Consider the following 21,165-nt stretch of genomic DNA (forward strand, 5'->3'; position numbering starts at 1 on the left):
AATAAACTTGCCTTGCCTTACATCTGCTTCCTGTTTGTTCAGGCTGTGTGGAGGGGATGGTGCTGGTGACAGAGGCTGACTGCCAGGCTGGACGGGTGGAGCCCTGTCCTCCTACCTGCTCACATCTCAGCTCGTCCAGCAACTGCACTGCAGCATGTGTACCTGGTAAGACACACAGGAGGGGGTACGGTGTCATTTTGTAATCAATTGTCTAGAGCAGGGGTGGCCAACCAGTCAGAGGTTAAGAGCCACATTTTTTCTATGTTACTGCAAAGAGCCACATCAAACACACAGTCACTGATACCGCTTGTTTCAGTTTTTTGTTTTCTGGAGACAAGATTTCAACCACGTCACTGATGCATTTTTGTGGCATTGGGATATATATTTTTTAAATCCTCTGGAGCAGAGAGAGGAGCTGTGGATTATTGTTATTGATTAATAGTGTTTCTTAGGGTCAAAAACACTAAACTCACAACTTAAAATGAAAGCGTTTAGTTTATTTAATAAAAGAGCACATGTTCAATGTGAAAAGTGACAGTAGTTATAGATTATTTGCAATTTGGTGCTATATATATATTTAAAAAAAAAAATATATATATATTTTTTTTAAACACCTTGAATTTCAGGGGGGCGCAGGGCTCCGTTGGGGGGTGCAGCGCCCCTCCAAGACAATGGTAGGGGAATTGATAGTGTTTAATCAACGATAGGTTTCCCCCCCTCAAAGGTGATTGGTTCACTGCATCGCAGGAAAATTAGACGCGCTGTCATCCTCTCATACTGACACCTGACACCACACATACACACATAGGGAGAGCCGGGACGAAAGTAACACGGGACGAAAGTAACGGAGCGATTTTATCCGAGCCCAAACAACTTTGACCGGCCAAATTACGTCAGAATTATCAGCATTCAATACTTAACAGACCTACTAAATATCAGGTTTAACTGTCAGGAGTAGCTAGTGTTGTCACGATACCAACATTTTGGTTTCGATCAAGAATTGCGATTCCGATTATTTTTCGATACTTTTCTTTAAAAAAGGGAAACAGTCTTAAATGTAATTGTTGTGCTTTATTTCACACCAGAACCATAACACAAACTTTTAAACAATGAGAACGATACATAAAATAAATGACAAGAATTCGTATTAAATACAATTAATACATTTCTTACAGACAGGCCTCGTGGTGTCCGTAGGCTTGCCCTCACTGTCAGAGATATAGCTCAAATACATCCAAATGTAGCTTCTGGAGTCTTTTTTGTCAACAGGCTGAGGCGCAGCGGCAGTTGCACTCCCACTTGCAGCCATGCTTCTCGTTTTCTCACATGCTCTGGCAGCTAGCGCGTGCACGAGAGAGGGGAGGCACTTGAGCGTGCTTGAGAGGGGCAGGACTGCAGTGCAGGCACGGCTGCAATGCAGGGAGTGGAAGCAGAGCGCTGAACACACACGGCTCTTATAGTAAAACGGCGCTTTCTCACCGGAGTACTTTTCCCCGTCATTCTTAAAGTACCGATACTAATGAAACGGAGGAATCGTAACGTTTTTAACGGCAGGGTATCGCGGTACCTTTCAAGTATCGGTACACCGTGCAACACTTGTCAGGAGTCAGTGTCTCTCCCCCAAACTCACACAATTCGATATGAACTGAAGAGCCGCATGGAACTAGGCAAAGAGCCGCATGCGGCTCGAGAGCCGCAGGTTGGCCACCCCTGGTCTAGAGTGATGTCATCATTTTCTACTATAATCATGTAGATTGAGGGTCATTTTGATTACATTTCTAAGACCCAGTGTCACAGTGAATGAATCATTTAGAGAATTTGGATTGGATTTTAAATTATTTACACTAGATAAATATGGCATTTGATTTGGAAGTGCCATGCACAAATTATTAATGGTCTCTTACACTGAAATGCTAGTCTAGTCAACATTCATTAATTTTACAAATTGAGAGACATAACAATGACTTGAAATTGCTGTTATTGTAAAAAATGTCAAGATTAAAAGTAATTTTGGAGACATGCATTTAGTTGTGGTTGGTTAATGTTGCCAGTAATCAGGTCTGTTACTTTTCAAATTAAGTTTAAACAATTCACTATAAACTCTATATAATCTAGTAGGAATACATCAAATAATCTGTTGTCCAATGTCAACTAATTGATGGCTATTGATCATTATTTCCATATCTTGATAAGGGTATTTAAAATGCACAAACCTGTGCTGAAGCTTGTGGAATGATAATAGTTAACGAAGGCTAGTTCAGTGGTAGCTGAAATGCTAATTAAGACATCAAATCTTTATTTTCCAGGGTGTCGCTGTCCTAATGATCGGTACCTTCAGGGTGGGCGTTGTGTGAATTCCAGCCAATGTGTGTGTCTGTGGCACGGTCACACACTCCAGCCAGGACAGACCGTCAACAGGGACCAGTGCACCACATGGTGAGGGACAAAGATATATTTATTTTTGCTTTCCACTCTGAAAGCACGCCTTGTTTTGCCTAATTGATGCTATTTCTAAAATGCTTATTAGAATCTAAATATTTCAGAACAGTTGCTATTTAAATGGCAATATCTCAGATCATTTGACTGCTGGGTTTTTGTTCCATCAGCGTGTGCATAGACGGACAAGTAACCTGTGACAGTTCCCTCTGTGTGGCGGCCTGTCATTGGTCAGCCTGGTCGTCGTGGTCACCGTGTGATGTAACCTGTGGTCTGGGACTCCAGCAACGCTACAGGTGAGCCTGTTTCATTTTACACATTTATGAAGCATCTTACTCATAAAGCTATCAAAGCTCATCCCTGCCTCATTGCACTCTCCACTAGACTTCTTTTAACAGAACTGTGATGATATTGAATTTTATCAATAATTCCGTTTGCTTTTTCAATTACATTTTTCAATTGTTGGTTGCATATATTTATTTTATCCTGATGTGCCATTATTTCACTGAATCATTTACTGTGTGTAATTTCCCTACAGGTTTTGTTAAGTTAATGCACTGTCAATTAGTTAGGGACGGATGCTTTTCTACGGCTCACACACCACTTTTGAAATCTGTATCGGGAGTCTTTATGCTTTGTCTGTTTCTCCTCAGGTCTCCAGTGAACCCAGCTGGAGCAGTCAGAGTCGAACCGTGTCCCGGAGACTCCTCTGAGGTCCGCCGCTGCTCCCCCCCCTGCCGCCCTGGTATGTAAACTAACTCACACCCCATGTACTGCACTGTACTGTACTGCATATGTTGTTTTTTAGGGATTTATTCTTAACAGATGCTTTTTAAGGCATTTTACATTTGTTACATTAGATCTATAACGCAACAAATCCTTTAAATGTGGGACTTAAGTGCTGCATTGGATCTTGCGCTTAACAAAATATATACAATGTGTCCAAAAAATGACTTATCCTACATTTGCAATACCTTGTGGGCTTCTCTCCACTAACTGTTGATGCATTGTATCGGGCTTTACAGTATAATAAAGCCAGTTTAATAAGTAATTAGGTGTAAAGACTTTCACTTCATGAAAAATAACAGTTCAGCCTTCAAATAATGAAATGCAAGTCTCATGGTAGTATCCTAAATGCCTTGCATATATAATGACTTTATCCTCCTCTTGTGCAGTGTTACCAGATGGAGTCTGGAGTAAATGGACCAGCTGGTCAGAGTGCAGTAAGACATGTTTCAACCATGTAGATGATGTCGGAATCAGACGGCGATACCGCAGCTGCAACCACACACTCACACACTTCAACAATACACACGCTGACTCTGCCTGCGATGGAGACAGCGAGGAGCCAGAGCCTTGTAACACTGTACACTGTCCAGGTACGAAAGATGTTCATCTTCATTCCCATAATTTAAGGTTAGAAAGAAAAGCTGATTTGTTATTATTTACTTCCAGTGAACGGCGGCTGGTCAGCATGGGCATTGTGGTCTCAGTGTTCATCAGAGTGTGACTCTGGCGTCCAAACGAGACAGAGATCCTGCAGTTCACCCTCGCCACAGCATGGGGGCAGCAGCTGCCCGGGGCCACACCTTCAGACAGGAGACTGCAACTCACACCCCTGCTCAGGTACTGCATTGTGTGATCGTTGACATCCACCTGGATCCATCTTCATCTTCTTCTTATATATAGACACATACATTCTTCAAGCATGTGGACTATCTTTGTTGTAAATGTATTATCTTTATAGATAGATAGATAGATAGATAGGTATGTAGATATATATAGATAGATACTTTATTGATCCAAATTTGGGAAATTCTTTCGTCACAGAAGCAGAAGTGTGTTCAGACTTTATAATACAATACTTAAAATACTTTAAAAAACGGTAAAAGAGAATTAACAATTATAAATAAAATGAAAACTATGATATCAAATATAAACAATATAAACAAAACTATGTAAAATATTCTGGATAATGAAAATAAAAATTCAAAAATACAACAGGATCCAAAATACTACAGGTAAGAAAGGAGAAACTCAAACTGTAGCAGTGAGTTCTCTGCCGGCCAGAGGTGAGGTTTGTATACGTTTTTAATTTACAAACAACATCTATTGCACGTCTGTCTCTCCTGGGAGAGGGATCCCTCCTCTGTTGCTCTCCCTGAAATGTCTTCCATTTTTCCCCATTGTTTAGAAGTTTTTCCTAAACACCTGTATATGCCTGTTTAATATATTCAGTCTTTACTTCCACTCCACTCCTCACAGGTGTGTGTCCAGAGGGCATGGTGAACATGACGTCAGCAGAATGTGAGGCTCACGGCGGTGCGTGTCCACGGGTGTGTTTGGACATGACCCCCGCAGAGGTGGAGTGTGCCACCGCCTGTTACGACGGCTGCTACTGCGCCCCGGGCTTCTACCTGCTCAACGGCAGCTGTGTGCCCCTGGCCCACTGCCCCTGCTACCACCAGGGGGGGACATACCCAGCTGGGACCATCCTGCCTGTAGATGCCTGCAATAACTGGTACTGTTGGCCAAACCTCATAATTTTCTTCGATAATCATTTAGATTGAGGGTCATTATGGGACACAGTGTCACAGTGAATGAATAATTAAGAGGATTTGGATTGGGTTTTCATTTTCTTAATACTATATGGCATTTGATTTTGAAGTGCCATGCAAAACGTATTAATGCTCTCTTACACTGAAATGCTAGTCTAGTGTACATTCAAAATTCATTAATTTCACATAATGAATTTGCCTCGAAATAATAATAGTGCCCTGAATTTGAGACAGATGTTTGCAATAATTGGTACTGTTGGCCAAAACTAATCTTCGTGTAAAATAAAGAATTTAACACTTTTATCTACAAATTAATTATCACATTGTGCCGAGAGTTAAAAATAATATTGTTTTCAGTTGGAATCGACTGTCATTTCTTAACTTAGACATCACTCGTCCTGTTCTTGTGTGTCTCAAACAGTACCTGCACGAATGGGGAAATGGTGTGCGGAGCAGCTTCCTGTCCTGGTGAGTGATTGTTTATTCATGAAGTGCAGGTTTAAATGTACCTTTACTCTTCTCTCTTGTTCTCTTTAAGTTGTTTTTCTCACTCGTGTCTCATTTTCTGTCTTTTCTCCTCCTGTGTGTCTCAGTGGACTGTGGCTGGAGAGACTGGACCCAGTGGAGCGCTTGCAGTCGAACATGTGATGTCGGGGTGAGAAGGCGTTACCGTTCGGGAACCAATCCTCCTGCAGCTTTCGGGGGTCGTCCTTGCAGAGGAGACAGAGTCGGAATTGATACCTGCAGCCTTGAACCATGCTTCGGTGAGTAGAAGAACTTTGTTGCTAATGTTATTGTATACATAATCCATGGTTTGAAAATTACTTTAAGATAAAAAGCACAGTGAAAAAGTAATCAAATATAGTTGTGATGTGTCTGAAGGTGTGAAGGAGCCATGGAGTGCGTGGTCGACGTGCTCGGTGACGTGTGGAGGAGGGTACAGGGCCCGGACCCGCGGGCCTATCCGGATCCACGGCACCTCTCAGCAGTTCAGCGCATGTAACCTGCAGGCCTGTGGTACAGCAAGTCCTACACTCTCATAAATATGGTCATATTTAATATCAGAAATATATACATTTGTACAATAAGACAGCTACATGTAGTATACAATCTCTGTTATTTTGTATTGCACGAAATCAAGTTTTTGCAAGAGTAAACAAGAAGAAGAAGATGGACCTTTATTTATCCCCAATTTTTCCCTCTGTTTTTTGGATGCATGCACATGCTTCTTATATAGGTACATACAAATACACACAGTTGTGTTTTTGTGCACACATGCACATACAGATACAAATACACACAGTTATATATTCACACATGCACATGCATTGAGAGGTCCAGAACGGAGAGACAGCCAGTCTAGCCGGCGCCAGGAGAAGTTGGGGGTTAGGTGTCCTCTCCAGTACCAGTCCACACTCTGTATTGTTTTGGTCCGACCACTGCCGCCCATAACAATAAGAAGAAACATTTATGACAAATGTATAGAGAAAGATGGAAAACTCCTACGAAAATAATATATATATATATATATATATATATATATATATATATATATATATATATATATATATATATATATATATAAGATAGGAGGTTTTATTCTAGGATATCAAATCTTAGCATGTAAAATGAAAAAAATCCCATTATTAGTTTTTGATAACACTGAGAATGTTTGAATTGCTCTCTGCTTGGACTGTGTGTTGCTGTCTCAGGAGAGGGCAGGGTGTGTCCTCCAGGCCAGCAGTGGAAGCAGTGTGTGAAGGGATCAGTGTCTTGTACAGACCTCACAATGGACCTCGGCAGGAACTGCACACCAGGCTGCCAGTGTCCACACGGCACTGTCCAACAGGTGGGTGGGGGGGGATTACCACAGACACATGTGCACAAACAAATGCACAGTAATCAGGGTCTTACTGTTCTTGGTCTGACATATTTACAGGATGGTGTGTGTGTTCGGGAGTCTAAATGTCGCTGTGACTTGGATGGAGAACAGTACAATCCAGGAGAAACTGTGCCATCAGACTGCAACAACTGGTACGGAAACTTAAATCATGAATTGCCCTTTGAGCCATAATGAGGAAAATGCCACCAGCATGTGCTTCCTTTCATTGGAATATAGAGAAACATCTAAATAACGATTTCACTTGTGCGTTTTTATTTCAGTACTTGTGAAGCAGGGAGGCTGGTAAACTGCTCTCAAGTCAGATGCAATGGTAGGCAAAACGCTTTGAATGTGTCTTCAATACAGACACTGTTTCTGTGCTTTCTTTTCATAGCTATACAAATTATTGTTACAATAGGTATTTTGTTCCCATTGTTTGAATAATAGTAACGGTTGTTTCTATGCAAATATCGCTCATTGAAAGTGACTACACTAAGAATTAACTTTTCAAACTTGATAAATAATAGTCAAAATAGACGATATGAAATGCCATACTAAGTGAAAATGAAGCTGTAGTGATGCAAAACAACATTCACCATGATTGACTTGCAATTCTTCCTCTTTTACCTCATTGATCCAAGCTGTATTTTTGTATTCTATCTCTCCAGTGGATGGTCAGTGGTCATCCTGGACCCCCTGGGGTCGGTGTTCGGTGTCGTGCGGAGCAGGTCTTCAGTCTCGCTACCACTTCTGTTCCAGCCCCCAGCGCTCGGGCAGTGGTCTGCCATGTCTGGGTCCTCACAGAGAGGACCAAGTCTGCCTCGCTGCTCCATGTGACCGTCAGTTTGTTTCTGGGTTTTTCCTGTATTTCCTTGCAATTGAAAATAGACAGTGAAAAAGTTACAGTGTCTCCCTGAGAACTAGGTTTCCAATGTCATGGAAAATAAACAAGGAATATGAGAGATTGCTTGTCTAGATCTTGCTGCTGTTGGACAGGTTCTTCTTTTACAGCTCATATGGGAGTGTGTTTGTTGCTTTCAGAAGCCATATGAATACAGTAGGGTGCCGATAATGGGTCGCTTCATTTATGCCAGAGTCTCCACAAACGATGCAGCAGTGCATTTGTTGGAGAGAGAAGATGGATGCAGTCAGAGCAGACAGGTGTTGGCTGGGAAGCAGTACAGTTGTCTAGTGGTAGTAAATGTACAGTATATCCCAGAAGTTAGCATTAACTTCAGCCCTGGAGGAAATCGAAGTCTCCCCTGTGTTTCCAGAACACCATCTGGAAGCTGAAGCATGAACAGTTAATTCAGGGTTTATGTTTCCCAGTTGCACACTCACTACAGAAAAAAACAAAACAAGCCGCCTCCTACATAAATTAACTGCCTAAACCATTTTTTGTTACATTAAGTTGGATTGTTTTCAGACAATTTACACATTTGTGCATTTGTACACTTAAACACATACACATGCACGTGCATTTGTACGCTTAAAGCAGTGTGAGCAAACTTTATTTGTTCAGGCAATAGTTGTGTGATAGGAACATTTAAATGTTATATATCAATATACAATATTGGTATATTATAGAGATCAACTGGTCATATTTTTATAGTTCATTCTGGAAAATAAAAGTGCATATGATCTACAAATCATACAGATTACATTCAGATTTGACTTGAATTAAAGCAGTTTAAATTGCATAAAGACTCTTTGTACTTTCATGATTTAATTTTTTTATATTGAGACTGAAATTAAACAAAAATATAAACCAAGGTTACAATTTTGTTGTACAGTGTCAAAGGAAAAATAACTTGTCGGACAGATGACTTTATTTTTGTTCTTACTGCCTTGTAAACCGCTTGTTTATTGGACAGATACATTCTGTACTCCAAATAACTGTCACTTCCTTGATGATTCACCTATTTTCAGGTCCTAAATATGAACAGATAAAGTATTAGTTGCTAATCTTTATTATTGTGAAGTTGTTTTAGTTTTTCACCCCTTCATCATGATGTGTTCCCTCTTACCAGGGGATGGTGGGTGGGGTCGGTGGAGTAACTGGACGGATTGTACCAAGTCATGCGGTGGAGGGGTTCAAAGCCGTAGGAGAGAGTGTGACAGTCCCCGTCCTGAGGGGGAGGGGAACTACTGCGAGGGACTGGGGTCTGAAGTCATAGCCTGTAACACTAACCACTGTCCAGGTATGTTTACGGAGTGTGTGCAGTATTGGTTTTGTTCACAATACAGCCAATACTTAGTCAGTGTTTTAAAAATATGTCATTTTGTGTATGTTTCCAGTGGCGCCATGCTCTAAGGTCCCAGGCACAGCGTTCAGTAGCTGTGGCCCCTCCTGCCCTCGCTCCTGTGATGACCTGGCTGTGAGTATATACTAATCCTGACTCTAGCTGACTCATTACCACTGGTTAAACATCAAGTCATGTATACAAATGAAGAAATCTGGTCATAATAAGGTCATTTTCTGTCTTTCCCTCAGCACTGTGAGTGGCAATGTGAGCCTGGGTGCTACTGTACAGAGGGAAAGATCCTGTCTGCTAACGGTACAGTGTGTGTGGAGCGGGAAGACTGTCCCTGCATAGACCTCAGCACTGGACACAGGCTGGAACCAGGGGAGACCACTGAAGCCCCTGATGGGTGTAACAACTGGTCAGAATAATACACAGAGAAGAACTACACACTATGAATGAAGAACACATTTATATTTGACATAGATTCATCCAGAACGAAGGGATAGTCAAATATTTATGTTGACATTTTAACTTGTTTCAGCACATGTCAGGGTGGTCGGCTCAACTGCACCAGATACCTCTGTCCAGGTGAGTAAGACCAATACAGAAAACAGTAAATTAGGAGCAATAAACTGTCTCTATTTCTGAATAACAGAAAAATCTAAATGGGAAAAGGATTTCAAGGGAAGGCAATAAATGTAGATTTTGCATCTCTGTGTGTTCCCAGTGTCAGGCGGCTGGTGTGAGTGGTCAGAGTGGACTCCGTGCTCAAGGACCTGTGGGGCGGAGTCTGTGTCCCGCTACAGGAGCTGCAGCTGTCCTGAGCCCAACGCTGGAGGAGTGGTCTGCTCTGGAGAACAGGAAATACACAACGGGGTCGGAGTTCAAATCCAGAGGCAGCCATGCCCTGTCATCACCTTCTGCCCAGGTACAACTATCGGAGCCTGCCCGACCCATTAAGCAACATAAGCGGCCGCTTAGGGCCCCGCAGCCACTAAGGGCCCCCTAGAAAAGAAAAAAATATGAAAAAAAATGATAATCTCAGTACACCGTCGCCCTGATAAGTATGTTTAATTAATTCTGTTAATATGCCTAGATTGCCTACTCTCAAAGACGTTACTTTGAATCGCGGGGGTAAGCTAAACCGTTAGGAAGTAGCTATAGCTTGCCAGATATATTAAATAAACACTTTGTCATACAATCTAAATGTTTTTTCACGTTACCTGGTGATTGCAAAGAAAGCTCTCTGGGAAGTGTTGACTTACTGTTCGACATGAAGCTAGAAGCTACCTTACAGTACACAGTTGATCCTGAGTCCTGTCAGTTAAAGTGTTTCATAGTTAGCTTAGCTAAGCATCAACCTAGCACTGAAATATATGGATGTTATGTGACAGTATTTCTGAGAAAAAGTCAGCTGAAATGGTGGCATGCCACTGCTTTACGTGTCGACAGCATGTTTGAACGTATTTGCAGCAGTAAATGTGACGTTGCCATAACAACACCTGCATTCAAATGTGCAACCTCTTTTTGTGACAGATCTTTGCATGAAATTATAATTCTTCAGAATGATATTCCTATTGACAGCTAGTTTCTATGTGAACATTATGAGATGGACAGCCAGAGAGAATAAATGAAAAACAGTTATGAAATACTATATGACAGTAAAACAAGAGTACAGTTTAAAAGGGGAAAGATTTGTAAAATATCTGTTTACAGTTCTGTTTCATATGGGTGTTGAGAGATGTATCCATAGATCTCTTAATGTTGCTCTCAAAGTGCACCAGATTGATGCTTTTAACGTCAATATTTAAAAATAAATCTTCCCGGGGGAGGATCCCCCCGGACCCTCCTAGAGGAGGTTAGGTCCACGGTGTTTACATGCTTATATATACAATATGTGGGCTTATGCTAACATCATAAGACAAAAGTTGGTTCCGTGTTGTGTGTAGTGAGAACGCGCTAGAGTGAGGGGGGCCCCCAAGCCAAAGCACGCTTAGGGCCCCCAAAAGTCTAGGGCCGGCCCTGACAACTATTATTGGTTTCTAGTAACATACGTTAATTCAAGCTAATTGATCAAATGAACGATGCTTTGAATTAAAGTATTATTCAGCCCCAAGAAACCAAAATGTATGTGACTGCAGAAAAAAAACATGTTCCAGATCCCATTGTTAGTAACTCCTGTAGTTGAAGTAAGTAGTGTAGTAAGGTTCTTCTCCATGATGACATAATAAGGGCTTTTTTCCTAGCTTTTGTTCCTATTTGTTCTTCTTTATATCTCTTTAATTGTATCTCTTTCTTTTGTATCGTCTTATGATCTTCTTCTTCTTGTTTACAGGAAGATAGGTATAGTACTAAATCACTATAATACATACTTTGTTGTTTCTCTGTTTGTTCCTCTCTCTCTCTCTCTCTCTCTCTCTCTCTCTCTCTCTCTCTCTCTCTCTCTCTCTCTCTCTCTCTCTCTCTCTCTCTCTCTCTCTCTATAGTCCACGGCTCGTGGAGCCCCTGGTCACCCTGGTCAGAGTGTGATGGATGTGCCGGGTCGTCCGCTCGCACCAGGGACTGCAACAGTCCTCCCGCCAAGTTCGGTGGGCTGCCCTGTCTTGGGGAGAGCAGGCAGAGACGTGGTTGCTATGACAACACTACCATCTGCTCTGGTCAGCATAATAAAGGACTCGTGTGTATATTGAGAAACACTGATGTACCGCCTCAATTTAGGGTACTGGATGGAAATGAAGAATGAAGAATGACAATTGAGCTCTGATAAGGATGTGAAAAGATAAAAATGTGCATTTTTATAAAGGAAAGGGAAGATTAAGGATCTTTCCCTGTCCTCCCATTGAGAATTTGTTTTTGATCTAATGTGACTAGTTTTCAGAGGTGGGATAAGTACTCAGATCTTGTACTTGACTAAAAGTAGGAATAAAATGAAACTCAAGTAAAAGTACAAAGGTATTAGCATCAAAATATACTTAAAGTACCAAAAGTAAAAGTACTCATTCTGCAGATTGGTCCATTTAAGAATCATATATATGATATGTTTTATAATTATTGATCATTAAAGTGTTCTCAAAGCTGGCAAAGGTGCAGCTAGTTTTAATGACTTTAATGACTACTCCAGGGTTACTTGTGAATTTACTCCAGGTGTAACTAAAGTCTGATTTAAGAGTTGATTATATTTCACATTACTAATTCAAATCTGTAAAGTAACTAAAAAAGTACACTATTTACCTCTGAATTGTAGTTGAGTAGAAGTACAAAGTAGCATAAAGTGAAAATACTCAAGTAAAGTACAAGTATCTCAAATCTGTACTTTACATTACATTACATTACATTTAGCTGACGCTTTTATCCAAAGCGACTTACAATAAGTACATTCGACCAGGAAGACACAACCTTGAAGAAAACAGAATCATATAAGTACATCAGGTTTCATAGAGCCAAACATTTCAAGTGCTACTCAACTGGCTTTAGGTAAGCCAGTCCTTTATTAGTATAAAAGTGCTTCGTTAATAGTTCTAACGCTCGAAGTGGAGTCGAAAGAGATGAGTTTTCAGTTTGCGCCGGAAGATATGCAAGCTATCTGCCGTCCTGATGTCAATGGGGAGCTCATTCCACCATCTTGGAGCCAGGACAGCAAACCCACGTATTTTCGCCGATGGGAACTTGGGTCCCCCTCGCAGCGAGGGCGCAACGAGTCGTTTGGCTGATGCAGAGCGTAGTGCACGCGCTGGGGTGTACGGTTTAACCATGTCCTGGATGTAGGAAGGGCCAGATCCATTCGCAGCATGGTAAGCAAGTACCAGTGTCTTGAAGTGGATTCTAGCAGTTACCGGAAGACAGTGAAGGGAGCGGAGGAGCGGAGTGGTGTGGGAGAATTTAGGAAGGTTGAAGACCAGACGAGCCGCTGCATTCTGGATGAGCTGCAGAGGTCGGATGGCACATGCAGGTAGACCAGCCAGGAGGGAGTTGCAGTAGTCTAGGCGTGAGATGACGAGAGCCTGGACCAGAACCTGAGTCGCTTTCTGAGTCAGCTGGGGACGTATCTTCCTGATGTTGTAAAGCGTGTATCTGCAGCAACGGGTTGTAGCAGCGATGTTTGCAGTGAAGGACAGGTTGTTATCTAGGGTCACACCCAGATTCCTTGCAGTCTGAGTCGGGGAAACAACTGAGGTGCCGATGTTGATTGTTAGGTCAAGAGTGGGACAATCTTTTCCCGGGAGGAAGAGCAGCTCAGTCTTGTCAAGGTTGAGCTTGAGGTGGTGAGCAGACATCCACTGAGAGATGTCAGCTAGACAAGCAGAGATACGACAACGATGCGTGCAACGACCTGGGTCTCTGAGCGGGGAAAGGACAGAATTAATTGGGTGTCATCAGCGTAGCAGTGGTAAGAAAAACCATGCGGGCTAATGACTGATCCGAGCGAGTTTGTGTACAGGGAGAAGAGGAGGGGACCAAGAACAGAGCCCTGAGGGACCCCCGTAGTTAATTGACAAGGGTCGGACTCAGACCCTCTCCAAGTCACCCTGTAGGTACGGTCTTTCAGGTATGAGATGAGGAGGGAAAGTGCAGAGCCTGAAACTCCAAGTTTTTGGAGAGTGCGAAGGAGGATCTGATGATTCACCGTGTCGAATGCAGCAGACAGGTCCAATAGGATGACGACAGAGGAGAGGGATGCAGTTTTGGCAGTGTGCAGTTCCTCCGTGACAGCAATGAGAGCAGTTTCTGTGGAGTGACCTGCCTTGAAACCAGACTGGTGCGGATCCAGAAGGTTGTTCTGATTGAGATAACAGGAGAGTTGTTTAAAGACAGCGCGTTCAAGTGATTTAGACAGGAACGGGAGGAGAGAGACAGGCCTGTAGTTTATAACATCAGACGGGTTGAGAGTGGGTTTCTTTAGGAGAGGGTTTACTCTTGCCTCCTTGAGACTGTTTGGAAAGTGACCAGAAGTTAGAGAAGTGTTGATGAAATGGGTGAGAAACGGTAGAATATCAGGAGCGATAGTCTGAAGGAGGTTTGAAGGGATAGGGTCCAAAGGACAGGTGGTAGGGCGGGCAGAGGTAATGAGGGTAAGAACCTCACTTGGAGAGAGAGGGGAAAAGGAGGTTAGTGTGTTGGTGGAAGGAGGGTCTGGTGACCCAGCGGTGAGTAAAGGTGAGTCAGAAAAAGAAGAGCGAATATCATCAACCTTTTTTTCAAAGTGGGTAACAAAGTCGCTTGACAGAAGTGAGGAGGGGGGAGGAGCTTTTGGAGGGTCCAAGAGGGTGGAGAAGATGGAAAATAGTTTTTTAGGATTGGAATAGGAAGATTGGATCTTATCTTGAAAGAAAGTGCTTTTTGCCTGAGAGATCGAAGCAGAGAAAGAGGAGAGGAGAGCCTGATAGGTTAGGAGGTCATCACGGTGTTTGGATTTCCACCATTTCCGCTCTGCTGCCCTAAGGACGGTTCTATTAGCACGCAGTGCATAATTTAGCCAGGGAGCAGGAGGGGACTGACCAGCCTGCCGAGATGTGAGAGGACAGAGCGAGTCCAGAGTGGATGAGAGAGTAGAGAGGAGAGTTTCTGCAGCAGAGTTTGGAGGCAGGAGATGGAACGAATCAGAGGAAGGGAGGGCTGAGAGCACCGACGAGGCAAAGCTAGAGGGGGAGAGGGAGCGAAGGTTACGGCGGACAAGTGCAGGATGAGAAGAGATTAGTTTGTTATGTTTGGAAAGGGATAGAGAGAATGAAATGAAGAAGTGATCGGATGTGTGGAGCGGGTTTACAGAGAGGTTAGAAGTAGCACAGTTCCTTGAGAATATGAGATCAAGGACATTGCCAGCTTTATGAGTCGGTGGGGACGGAGACAGTGAGAAAGCAAAGGCGGTTAACAGAGATGTTAGTTCGTCTATCTTCCCCGTCTGGAGGTTGAAGTCTCCGAGAAGTACAGCGGGAGGGCCAGTTTCAGGGATGAGTGAGAGGAGATTATCTAATTCCTCCAAGAAGTCCCCCAAGGCGCCTGGTGGACGGTAGAGGACAACAATGGTTAACTGTATAGGATGGGTTACTGTGACGGCATGGAACTCAAAGGTGGAAGGAGTGAAGTTAGGTAGCTTGAAGAGGGAAAAGCTCCATTTGGGAGAGAGCAGGAGACCAGTGCCACCTCCTCTGCCAGTGGGTCTGGGTGTATGGCAGAAGGAATATGCAGTGGAGAGAGCTGCTGGGGTGGATGTGTTGGATGGAGTAATCCAGGTCTCAGTGAGAGCAAGGAAATCCAGAGACTGCAGGGAGGCGTAGCCAGAGATGAAGTCAGCCTTAGGAACAGCTGACTGGCAATTCCACAGGCCACCAGAAACTAGATGTTGGATCTCAGTGGAGCACGTGGGATAGACGAGAGCAGGCCGGTTATATCGATTAGGAGATACACGGGGCCAGAGATACACGGGGCCAGTTACTTGAGTAAACCTCTGGTAGTTTAAAGTTTGCTTTTACAATTTCACAAACTCTGAGAAAGCACAATCGTAAAACCCATCACTCCACTTGATGAGGTAATTCTCTTAAACCTGTTATTTCTCCTGCGTTCTGCAGACTGTGGTGGAGGTCAGGAAGAATGGCCTTGTGGGAAGCCCTGTCCCCGCTCCTGTTCAGATCTCCATAGCGACACAGAGTGCTTGGACTCACCTGGGTGCACACAGACTTGCGGATGTCCGGGTGACATGCTCCTGCAGGATGGAGTGTGTGTAGCCCGGGCGGAGTGTCGCTGCAAATACCACAACAGCTCAGATACAGGTTGGATCCACAATCTGTTTATTTAAAATGAGTTGAAGTCTTTATATTGTGTTTACTAAGATTGTCTAATCAGATATTGTCTCTGATATAGGGATGACATTCAGCGGGCTATATTCCAGTAATGCATCATGGGAATGGCCTGGTGGATCTGGTTGGCAGTTTGCAGAACCAGGAGACAGCATCATCAGTGACTGCAAAAACTGGTACTGCACAACTGAACAGCTCTTAAGATTGAAATGGTTTTAATATAGAATGTAATTCAGTTTAATGTATAATTGACTGTCATCTTTCATCTCAGTTCATGCGAATCTGGGGTGATGCAGTGTCAATCAGTTCCTGGCTGCTATGTTGACGGTGGCTGGAGCCAATGGGGTGCCTGGACTGAGTGCTCGCTGTCATGTGGAGGGGGGGTCAAATTCAGGAGACGCCAGTGTAATAACCCCTCCCCTCAGAGCAGTGGGAGGGGCTGCCTGGGTGTCGCTGAACAGCAGAAAGACTGCAACATACACATCTGCACAGGTAGGCCTGTCTGACCAACCAACTTTGAACTGTAGTGTTGAACTCAGGCAGAACTTCAACTTAAACTGTATTTCTCTCAGCTTTGGCGTCTAATAGAGGAGTGGATTTACATTACCCTTTAAATAAAATAATGTCCCTCTTGGAAATTTGAACAAATATATGATAAAGAGATATTTAAAAAAAGATAAACAGTCTTCGGAATGAAGTTCAATACATTTTACACTCTTTCTTTATGAGTTCAAGTTCAAAGGTTTTATTTTCATATGCACATAAGCTACAGTGTAGAAATGGCAATGCAATTCTTCTGACCTGAGCTCCTCCAACAATACAACATGTATAATACAATACAAAAATATTGCAAGGAGTCTATATACATGTAAATAGAATATGAACAAGAACAAGAACAGAATATGAAATTTAAATAATGTACATTAGGACACAATTAAATACGGTTTATTGCGGTGATAACTATTTATATAAATGATGTTACATCTAAGTGTTTACTCTCAGACTCGGTGGGCCCGTGGCTGCCCTGGTCTCGGTGGTCTGCGTGTTCGGTCAGCTGTGGTGGAGGACAGCAGGCCCGCTCTCGCCTCTGCAGCTCTCCCCCCTGCAGCGGGCTCAGGCGCCAGAGCAAGACCTGCAACACCCAGGTTTGCCTCGGTGAGTCCTGATTTGCTGTAGAATATCTGTCACTCTGGTATCAAAGTTTTAATGACTTTAGATCCGGGGTATCCTTTCTGAGTTTCGTTAATGTGTGCATGTTATGTTGTTCAGAAGTGGGCTGCCCCCCTGGCAGGTTGTACAGAGAGTGCGAACGAGGGGAAGGCTGTCCGTTCAGCTGCGCTCACGTCAGCGGCAGGGAGGGATGCTACTCCGATGGCTGTGAGGAAGGCTGCCACTGCCCCCACCAGAGGTACCAACACCACGATGTCTGCCTGCTGGTGGGTTCCCTGTCACCTGAGCAACTTAAGTATAAGTCATGAAATATCATGAAACGCTAACATTTGTTATGGCGACACGAAGGGATATAAAGGAAACATTTAACATATTTCCAGACAAAATTTTAATTAAAATGTGTGTGTTTCAGGAGTGTCCCTGTCTGGTGGACAAGGACCTCCTGGCCTCTCTGCAGAGTGTTTCTATCACACCTGTCTCCTCTCTGCTCCTCCATAACGTCACTGAGGGAGGGGAACTTCAGCCTGGAGACACACTGGTCCATGACTGCAGCACCTGGTGAGCAGGAAATGTTCTGAATATTTGCAGCTGTGCTATATTTTATTCATTTACACTTAGCCAACAATACATATTGTCGTTGGACAATTACAGGGTTTATATTGGTTCTTAAATGTCTAATTAAACCTCCTAGTTTGAGGTCCTGTTTTATTATGAAAATGAGGCACCTGGGTTGAAATACATTTTAAAGGTCTCCTTTTATACTATTTCTAGGCATATATTATAGGTCTCGGATATATATATGTCTATGAAGTGTTTTTCTCAAAATACCAAACAGATCATGCATTTTAGACATCCCTCATATCCCTCTGTTTCAGAAGTGCTGATTCTGGGTCAGTAGCTCTGAATGTTAGCGATGCTTGTTAATGCAAACAAAGACCATATTACTTCCAAAAGACGTCGCACATTGTTTCTGATGGCGACGTTTCTGATAGGGCCGTGGGTGTAAAGCCAGCCCACATGTCAGATATTACATCATATCGGCAGCAAATCTGGATCAGCTCCGTTGTACCACCTTTGATCTGGGTACGGAGGAAGAGAGAGAGGGTTTTCTTTTCTGACACACCGGGGACACATATTTATGTATAAAAGACATCAAAAAGTGCATTTTGCATGATAGGAGACCTTTAAGGCACATACTAAGTAAGAAGTGAGTTTTCTAATTGTGAAGCTGTTACCTTTCTATAGAGATGACTGCTTTCCCAGTCACACTCTTCAAACCACTCTCACCTCACTCCCCCCCTCTGTTCTGTAGCGGCTGTGAACATGGCAGGTGGAACTGTTCCTTGGAGCATTGCCCAGTTGATGGCCGCCTGTCCCCCTGGGGCCCCTGGAGCCCCTGCTCGCTGTCCTGTGGAGGTCTGGGACTGAAGACCCGCTCCAAGACCTGCACCCAGCCTGCCCCAGCCCATGGAGGGAGGGACTGCCAGGGGCCACGCCAGGAAACCACCTACTGCCAGGCCCCTGACTGCCCAGGTACAGTGGATAGTTGAGGTGGTACTGTATTTAATGTGTGTGTCTAGGGATAAAGGAAAACAAATACAGGTGAGGATGTCAAGTCAGTCAATTAAATCATACAGAAAATTGAATTGTAAAGGGATATTCTGTATCCCTCATCTGTACCCATGATCAATAAACTGCTTGTTTGTACAGTATACTGATTTTTAAAAAGCAGAGCTGGTACTGATTTAGATGTTTTTGCTTGTTGCAGTTGTTGTTGGTCCGACTGAAGAACCGGTTTTACCAGGTAAATTATCTCTTCAATCAAAGTGCAACTACAAATAGAGTTTTCTCTTGCTTTCATCACTTACTGGTCTTTGCAGTGTATGTGTCTTTATGGTACATGCTATTGTGATTTGTTACTTTTAGTTTCAACCCTATATACTAGCATATTTTCCCTCAACATCAACAATTAATATTTCAAATGCTTTCCTTTTTTTCATCCTGTTTTCTCCTCTTTGCTCTTTAGATGAGGATGCTGGCTTCTCTCCGTGGTCAGTATGGAGTCCCTGCACTAAGACCTGCACTGATGCCCTCAGCCCGGCCATGAAGACCCGTCACAGACGATGTATCAGACCCCCCTGCTCTGGAAGCTCTCACCAAGAGAAGGCCTGTAACCTGCCCCAGTGCTCAGGTACGACCTCTCACAGTTTCTCTCCTTGAACTCTGCTAAGTCTTTCCTTTTTTACCATCTGCTCACTTACATTGTTATCCTGTGTTATTTTAGGATAGAAACTCAACTTCCAGTACTCCAGTATCTAACAGTAGAGCATTGTAGTTCCTAGTTGTTGATAAAGTGGCTGTGTGAACATTAAGTTAGGAACTGATCAGTGACATTTTTACAAAAATACTGCAACACTTGTAATAAGATGAAAGCTGCCTCACTAAGGGCTTACATCCGACAACAGAGAATTAATTATTCCAGTGTGTGAGAGAGCATGTGATGTATTAATCTTCAATTTCTCCTTGGTAAAACTTCTACACAAACTGAGTGTGGTGATATCTGTAAGTTAGCTTTTTGGGCGTGGCTTTGTTTGTAATCATTCATCATTCTTATCTCAGAGACCACAGATCCAGATTAGTTTTTTTGATTTCACAGACATCAGAAGAGATAAGAACGCGCTACAGTAGCTGTACAGTACGTGAAGGCCGTTTGATCAATACTTGTGAAGTTTTATTTGTACATAGGATCGGATTTTATCGAAATCTTGCCTGAGCATAGAGTGTTTACTTTAGGATTTTATCTAAAGTTGTATTCCAGATGGGGGGTTAACACCATTTTAGTTTGTGTAACTTGTGTACATACAGTATGTGTGTAAAAGCAACAAAGTAGGGAAACAATTTAGCTTTTGAATGAAATTCAATGATTCAGACATTCTTATGGCCTTAACTAGAACTATAATTTAATCTTAATAAACTGCTAATTTAATCTAATTGCTTTTTAAATGAGCCCTAACAACTTTTTTCACTTAAAAAAATACATATTGTACATATCTTATTGTAAGAAATCTCAATTTGATTAGACGAGGCAACACATATTACTTCTAATATTGCCTACTAACATGTAACGTGCTATGATGTCTTTTGTGATATGTTCCAAGATGGAGACGAGGTATGTGAGGGGACGGACTGTGCGGGGAGGAACTGTTCTTGGAAGGATTGGGGGGAGTGGAGCTCCTGTTCTCGGTCCTGCGGGGTGGGTCAGCAGCAGAGGATCCGAACCTTCCTCAGCCCCCGCTCCAACGGCTCCTGGTGTGAAGACATCCTGGGGGGGAACCTGGAGCATCGCTTCTGTAACATCAAGCCCTGCAGAGGTCAGCAGCCTGATCAGCATGTAGAGTCAAAATAGCAAATCCATGAAAAAAACTGACTGTGACTGTACAGTACATTTGGACTATTACATTTTTTTATCTGTGCGCCACTATTTAGTCCTTGCCCTCAGGTTTGTCCCACACATTATGCATTGTTGTAAATCACATTTGTTAAGTGCACAAACTTCATTTGTTGAGTTAAGTGCACAAAGTACACACTTTGTACTATTAATAATGCTGTTTCTGCCCCAATACATTTAGTTGATATTCTGCTTTGATTTATTTGTTAATTCAAATTTTAGTTCACTCGTTTCTTAAAATATTGAAATGGCCAACAAATGGTTGCCACATATCAACACCATTGTTAAAATACCCAATAGAAACTATGGCGTAAAATATGAAACGTTGTGATAGACTGGAATGATGGTTTTGGTTAAAGTATGTGATTTGTTGTTATAAAACATGCAAAAAACATATTTTATGTGGCTTGATTTAATTCTGTTTATTTGTGTGTGGATGCTGTAGTTGATGGAGGTTGGTCTCGCTGGAGTCCATGGTCCCGCTGTGATAAGCGCTGCGGGGGGGGGCGCTCCATACGCACCCGCTCCTGCTCCAGCCCTCCGCCCAAGAACGGGGGGAAGAAGTGTGAAGGAGAGAAGAACCAGGTCAAACCCTGCAACACCAAACCATGTGGTGAGACAAGTCTTTGTA

The 21,165-nt window shown here is 42.9% G+C and overlaps 1 protein-coding gene across 5 annotated transcripts in view; it reads left to right on the forward strand.

Annotated features, from left to right (window-relative positions):
• The window catches only part of scospondin (subcommissural organ spondin), a 132,784-nt gene that overhangs the window by 64,573 nt on the left and 47,046 nt on the right, over window positions 1-21,165 (forward strand). For all 5 annotated transcript variants that reach the window (XR_004570838.1, XM_034234658.1, XM_034234675.1 and 2 more), the window contains 31 exons: window positions 43-165; window positions 2,307-2,436; window positions 2,607-2,732; window positions 3,090-3,181; window positions 3,612-3,815; window positions 3,892-4,062; window positions 4,702-4,957; window positions 5,416-5,462; window positions 5,588-5,758; window positions 5,877-6,011; window positions 6,707-6,843; window positions 6,934-7,028; window positions 7,158-7,207; window positions 7,545-7,715; window positions 8,907-9,077; window positions 9,175-9,254; window positions 9,371-9,540; window positions 9,664-9,710; window positions 9,850-10,050; window positions 11,609-11,779; window positions 15,689-15,889; window positions 15,981-16,092; window positions 16,188-16,408; window positions 16,919-17,071; window positions 17,186-17,352; window positions 17,499-17,644; window positions 18,399-18,619; window positions 18,855-18,890; window positions 19,113-19,277; window positions 20,245-20,457; window positions 20,980-21,147. Coding sequence is in view for 4 of the 5 variants with exons in the window: in XM_034234658.1 (XP_034090549.1) it covers window positions 43-165; window positions 2,307-2,436; window positions 2,607-2,732; window positions 3,090-3,181; window positions 3,612-3,815; window positions 3,892-4,062; window positions 4,702-4,957; window positions 5,416-5,462; window positions 5,588-5,758; window positions 5,877-6,011; window positions 6,707-6,843; window positions 6,934-7,028; window positions 7,158-7,207; window positions 7,545-7,715; window positions 8,907-9,077; window positions 9,175-9,254; window positions 9,371-9,540; window positions 9,664-9,710; window positions 9,850-10,050; window positions 11,609-11,779; window positions 15,689-15,889; window positions 15,981-16,092; window positions 16,188-16,408; window positions 16,919-17,071; window positions 17,186-17,352; window positions 17,499-17,644; window positions 18,399-18,619; window positions 18,855-18,890; window positions 19,113-19,277; window positions 20,245-20,457; window positions 20,980-21,147 (4,551 nt within the window). In the remaining variant the exon portion in view is untranslated. The remainder of the gene's footprint in view (window positions 1-42; window positions 166-2,306; window positions 2,437-2,606; window positions 2,733-3,089; window positions 3,182-3,611; window positions 3,816-3,891; window positions 4,063-4,701; window positions 4,958-5,415; window positions 5,463-5,587; window positions 5,759-5,876; window positions 6,012-6,706; window positions 6,844-6,933; window positions 7,029-7,157; window positions 7,208-7,544; window positions 7,716-8,906; window positions 9,078-9,174; window positions 9,255-9,370; window positions 9,541-9,663; window positions 9,711-9,849; window positions 10,051-11,608; window positions 11,780-15,688; window positions 15,890-15,980; window positions 16,093-16,187; window positions 16,409-16,918; window positions 17,072-17,185; window positions 17,353-17,498; window positions 17,645-18,398; window positions 18,620-18,854; window positions 18,891-19,112; window positions 19,278-20,244; window positions 20,458-20,979; window positions 21,148-21,165) is intronic.

The sequence above is a fragment of the Gymnodraco acuticeps genome, unplaced genomic scaffold (assembly GCF_902827175.1).
Source record: "Gymnodraco acuticeps unplaced genomic scaffold, fGymAcu1.1, whole genome shotgun sequence".
Classification (NCBI taxonomy): Eukaryota; Metazoa; Chordata; class Actinopteri; order Perciformes; family Bathydraconidae; genus Gymnodraco; species Gymnodraco acuticeps.